This window comes from Centruroides vittatus, unplaced genomic scaffold (genome assembly GCF_030686945.1).
Source record: "Centruroides vittatus isolate TY-2023 unplaced genomic scaffold, ASM3068694v2 contig_2604, whole genome shotgun sequence".
NCBI classification, from domain to species: domain Eukaryota; kingdom Metazoa; phylum Arthropoda; class Arachnida; order Scorpiones; family Buthidae; genus Centruroides; species Centruroides vittatus.
Window position 1 is genome coordinate 90,279 of NW_027121655.1, and position 6,000 is coordinate 96,278.

Consider the following 6,000-nt stretch of genomic DNA (forward strand, 5'->3'; position numbering starts at 1 on the left):
TTTCAAGCATCGTCCTAAGTAAAATTTTTTAGAACTATTTAAAATTTATTATAATAATATTAAATTAATATTTCAGTAAGAGAGCTTATTATTGATGTTTAGTATCCAACTGTGTTACTGTAGAGCACAACAGGAAGCAGTAACTATTGTCATTAACTATAATATACTGTTTACATTTATATGTAAATGTTTTATTTATTAACAAAATTTATTGGATCAAAATCACAATTTTTTTTAAATTTCTGAGAATTTTTAATGGAAATAGAAAGTCATTCTACTTGTGTAAAAAAAAAACTATTCATCATGATTATTCACATTAATACTATAATAATTTCTTTTTGTTATAAAGGTTTTCAATGAATGAAAAATGTAAAAATTAGCAATGATGACAAAACTTCTATTTGTATAACTTTTACCAAGTCATCAAATTAATAATGTAAATTTTCTAAACTTAAATGCTTTATCCACATAGAATGACAACTTATAATTCTATAGTAACAATTATAAATATTTATAAATTGTTTGATTAGATTTATTTTTAGAATAGCTTTGAAAGTTATAAATTTAATATAATAACATAAAGCCAAAATTAATTTTTAATTCAAACTATACACAAATTAAAAATGTCATTACTTAAAAAATAAATAAATAATATTTTTGAAATAATTTCCGTGCACTATTTTTTAAAATTTATAATACTGATTCAATACTTTATTACTTTTGACTACTAAGACCGTACAACAGTCAAAAATGTTTTATATAACTGAAATTACACAATGATGTCTAATATTTATTTAAATCTCTTTTGATACAAACAATTCCATTTTAAATAGAATATAAAAACCAAAAAAGTACCCGACTTCTTAATCTTTCAAACAGTTTGTTTTTTGGGGTTTTTTTTTTATTCTATTTATTTACTATACAGAATGTTTATTTAAAAGATAGAAATGTATGCAAAAATTGAAACTATAAATACTTAAAACAATGATTTGGAGTGTGGCTACATACGGATGTGATTCGTGGACAATAAACAAAGAGGCAGTTAATAGGATTCATTGGATAAATTCCTTTGAGATGTGGTGTATTAGAAGAATGGAAATAATTAATTGGATAGATAGAATAACCAATGATGAGGTTATGAATAGATTTGGAATGGAAAGAAACCTGATGGTCAGCATCCAGAGTAGAAAAAACAGCGTATGCTAGGCATATAATAAGAGGATTCTGAGGAGAACTGATAAAAATTGCAGTTCAAGGAATGGTGGAAGGCAGACAGAGAAGGGAAGACCTAGGACAATGTCAAAAAATGGACTGGCTCAAGCTTGGGAAAAGCCTACAACTGTAAAGAGTGGAGAATAACTGTCCATCAACTGCAACTCTCTTTGAAGAGGATGCCATATGAATGAATGAATGTTTATGGTGTCAAATATTCTGTTTTAAACAAATATAATATAAAAAGTAAACATTTATATTTGTTTATAATAATACTAAAAACAAAGTGATTTTATTTATTTGTATTTTAAAATAAGCAGTTTGATGATAAGTTATAATAAAAATAATAATGATAAGTTATATAAAAATAAAATAAAGAAATAATTAAGATATAATATATAAACTTTCTGTTATATTCTTAATGATCTTATTTAACCGAAACAAGATTTATTACTTAATAAACTGTATGAAAATTATCAGGTGCATTCAGGATTTAATTTTGGGAGAGCCCAGTCGAACAGATAAAAAAATTAATTCCCACCTTACGTGACCACTAATTCATAAGTAGTATAGAAACAGAAGATACAACACAGTATTTTATAATGTATTTTCTTTGGAGGGTGCCAAGTCCCATTGATTTGACCCCCCCCCCTGTGAGTTCACTGCTGAAAATTATAAATGTCAAAGTTTATTTCTAAAAGTGAAAGTTGATTTACTAACTGCTTCAGTTTTAATGTATATTTTTCTGGAACAGAAGAAATTTTCTAAGTAAAATAAAGTGTCGAAATGTTGTGAAAGTTTTAATCATTTCAAATTATTATTAATTAATTAAAAACTTTCTCACATAATACATTTAATGTTACAATAAACAGAAGCAAATAAAGCATGTAATATAATGAAAAGGCTTATTTTAATTTATTTATTTCCAAAAAAAAAAAAAAACTGATATTTCCATACAATTGTCCTAATAGGTCATTGGATCAATAGGTCAATATAACTATCCGATAAAAAAAATAAATGATACTAATTTATCCTGTCTCCGATGGGTAATATACATAAAAGACTTTAAATTAAATTAAATTAATTATTTAAATATTAAAAAGAAAAATGTTTACCAAAGTATGTTCATAACCGAGTGCTTCTTGGTCGTTTATTTGTACTTCAGCCATGTTTATTTTGATTTAAAAACTAATAAAAATCAAAATAAATAATAAATAAAATACGATGTTATAATTTTCTCAAATTTCATATATTTTCCGATTAGAAACACATGGACTTTATCATTCAACTCTCGGCACAAACGTCTAGTAACATCTGATTACGATTTTTAAATTTTGAGGAAATGACGCAATAAGATTTCCTATAAAAACGGAAGTGGATAATGACGTAAGCATGAGTAATTTTTCTATTATTTATTTTATGTTCCATAATCTCCGAATGATATTTATAGATAAAAATTTATCGCAAAATATTTATTATTATTTATTTATTTTATTTTGATAATTCCGAGTTATATTTAGTTAATCGTTCTATAAATATAGCACGAGCGATTAACGTTAGTGACGTAATTACAAATTTTTTTTTGTTTTTGCAATTTTAGAAAGGAATTTCGAATTAAGAAATAATTAAATATTCTTAATTTTTTTAAAAATAAATTTTTAAATTATTTATGTTGAAATATTTTTTTAGTAATTCGATTTTTTTTTTTTTTTTTTTTTTTGTTGTTGTTGTTGTTGTTGTTGTTGCTATTTGAGCTGGTGATATAATTTTATTTCTACAAAGAAAATTGTTAAAAATGAAAATTAATGCATTATTATATAAATTTATGTTTTTTTTACTTTTTTAATATATAATTATAACCTGTAAATTGCGTGCTTTGTATGGCAAATAAAGACTTTTGGCAATTGTAGCCTTATAGCGAGCGATGACGCAAATTTCGCTTCTTTCCTCCCTCCATTATTTAAGTGGAGACATACCTAAATAATCACCAGATTTTATAATATTAAAACGTTGTCTATCATACAATCATTGAGAATTACTATTAAGCACGCTTCAAAGAGACAATAGATTATCTATTCTCATCAAATCGTTTTAAGGCCTACTTTCAAGGCTGGATTTACAAATAAGCTAAGCTACAACTTAGGGCATCCCTCTATCTCCCCCAAAAAAGAATTAATATATTTTATCCTGTATTATTTAACGGAAAATATAGGGCCTTTTGTCTACAATAGCTTAGAGCCATAACGAGTTTTGAATCCGGCACTTTACTTTCTTCCTCATTTGCATATTTTGCACTTTAAATTAATTTTTAATGCTTAAAATTCTGTATTTTAAAATATAATTTCGAGTTAATTTGTCCTTCGTTATAAAATGTTTAATATAATTAAAATAAGAAATTTATTTCTAATTTCTGGAGTCGATCCAGATTTTCTCGGTCCCGAATTAACTATTTGCATTTATACAATACGAATATAAGATAATTTAATTTTATCAGCCAAAAATAATAATGAAGATAATAATGGTAATTAGACTTTTTCGAATCATGCTGATGACCTTAGTTGATTTATTATTATTATTATTATTATTGATATTTAATAATGATAAATGAAATTGCTGATTTGAAAGTTATTGAAAGTGGGTTCCTTATCTAATTGAGTATATCTCATAAGGAATTAATTTCAATAACTTTAAACCGAACATTTATTTATTAACTTAAGTATTATCAGCAATATTTTGCTGTTCGTAGTGTCCTTTAAGAATATGTTATGGATAATGTTTCCGTAGGAAGAATAATCGACTGTTTTGTCAATTCGCAGAACAAAATGTATTTTTGGTAATGCTGTATGCAGTGGCGTAGCGTAGTGGGGGCGGCAGGGGCGGCCCGCCCCGGGCGGCACTTATAGGGGGCGGCAAAATTTCGCAATAAATAATAATATCTTGTAAAAATACCTAAATAAGGGGGTGGCGAAATTTTCCTCCGCCCGGGGCGGCTGACACCCACGCTACGCCACTGGCTGTATGTTACATTTATCGTGTTTTTATTATACATCAATGGAATAATTTAGTATGTTTGTGTGTGTATATATATATATATATATAAGTGAGTTTGCGCCGGTTCGATGACCAAGAACTATAGGGGATCCAGAATTGAGTTTCAGCGAGCAGTTCTCTAAGAAGTTTCATAAGAAATCTGCTACGGATATGTTGTTCCCCGTCCTCACCATTCAGCCGCCTCATTGTAGGCCTGGCCGAATCCACAATGTACTAATTGTGGGCCCTGTTAGTGCCCACAGGCGAAAAGAGGGGAGAGAAAAAGAACAGATTTGACACCATGTTCAAGTGATACGTATTTAATATCCTGAAAAGAGGTTTTATCAAAAGCATTCTCAATATCAAGAAAAGCAGCTAACGCAATTTCCTTGACTTTTAGAATTTTCTCAATTAGTATAGAAATTGTATAAAGCACTCTAGCGAGATTTACCAAGATGATAAGTGAGCTGAAGGATGTAGAGGAAGTCTGCTCAAACAGGTGTAAAATTCTGAAGTATGAATTCCTTCAAATGAGGCCTTTCGATGAGTTTTTCTGTTATCTTTAACATAAAAGACATTAGACTAATAATTCTAAAATTTTTGCCTTGGATTTAGAATAGGATTTCTTGCCAGGCATTGGAATAAATATTTCGTTAATCCAGTGGTTTCCAACCTTTTTGTACCTAGCGGCCGGATGGCCGAGCGGTCAAGGTTAGCAGCCTGCCGTCCTGGGGGACCCGGGATCGAATCCGGACGGGTCGAAAACTCCCCAGGAATTTTTCGGGGGTGGTGCATCCGGATATGTCGGTCCCCGTCCCTCACCACCCGGCCGCCCCATTGTGGGCTTGGCCGAATCCATAATGGGCTTGCTATAAGAGGCCCTCTTAGTGCCCACAGGGCGGAAAGAGTTACAAAAAAAAAAAAAAAAAAAAACCTTTTTGTACCTGCGCCCCCTTTAAAAAAAAATGTTGCGCCCCCTTAATTTTTCTAACAATCTAATTTCATAAATACTCAAAGCGCGCTCGGCTCCAAACGCGAAAGCGAGATGTTCTCGTTCCAGCAAGAGTATGAATGGATGTTTTAGCATTTGTACCCGAAAAATTCGCGGCGAGGATTGTGGATTACGTATACCTATTTTGCTGATTCATTTTTTTGACACCTATTCGACTTTTTTAGTTTGTATTCGAAAATGATATTTTGGAAACAGCTGCATGCCCCCCTTGCAACAGTCTCGGGCCCCCCTAGGGGGGCGCGCCCCACAGGTTGGAAACCACTGCGTTAATCGGTCACCAAATCAAAGATGCATAGCCAAATGCCAGACAGGCACAACACACATGATAAAGAATAGGAACAAAATGTTAGTTTCAAATTGTTGGTGAATCAAATTAATACTGTCAGGCGCGACTGACTTAATAAAATTCTAGATACCTTTACTAAAAATTTTAGAAAATTTGAAATGATTGAAACTTACAGGGATTATCGTGGCATTTTTATACAGCATTTCAACTATTTCAATAGAAAAAAAAATGTATATCGGTTCGTTGAAAAATTCCGATTTCCAAATTTAGAGATATTGAAGAAAACTTTAAATAAATAAATTTTCTAGAAAAATGCTTAGTGTTTAGAGCAATATATTCAGCCAAACGTTGATGTTTAAATATGCCTGTAAAATATGCTTGTTATCAGTTTCCAGGAATTGTTTATACACGGACACAAATCATGCTGTATGGAGAAATTCGCTGTTTAATTTATATTCGA

General features: G+C 30.0%; 1 protein-coding gene across 4 annotated transcripts in view; it reads right to left on the reverse strand.

Annotated features, from left to right (window-relative positions):
• LOC136971565 (chloride channel protein 2-like) overlaps window positions 1-5,790 on the reverse strand; it is a 52,018-nt gene extending 46,228 nt beyond the window's left edge. For 2 of the 4 annotated variants that reach the window (XM_067266027.1, XM_067266024.1), the window contains exon 1: window positions 2,328-2,543. In XM_067266027.1, coding sequence (XP_067122128.1) covers window positions 2,328-2,381 — 54 coding nt within the window. In that variant the 5' untranslated portion in view covers window positions 2,382-2,543. Of the gene's footprint in view, window positions 1-2,327; window positions 2,544-3,314; window positions 3,405-5,713 lie in introns of those variants that run through there. The other 2 variants (XM_067266026.1, XM_067266025.1) reach the window with 2 other exon arrangements.
• Between the last annotated feature and the right edge of the window lie 210 nt (window positions 5,791-6,000).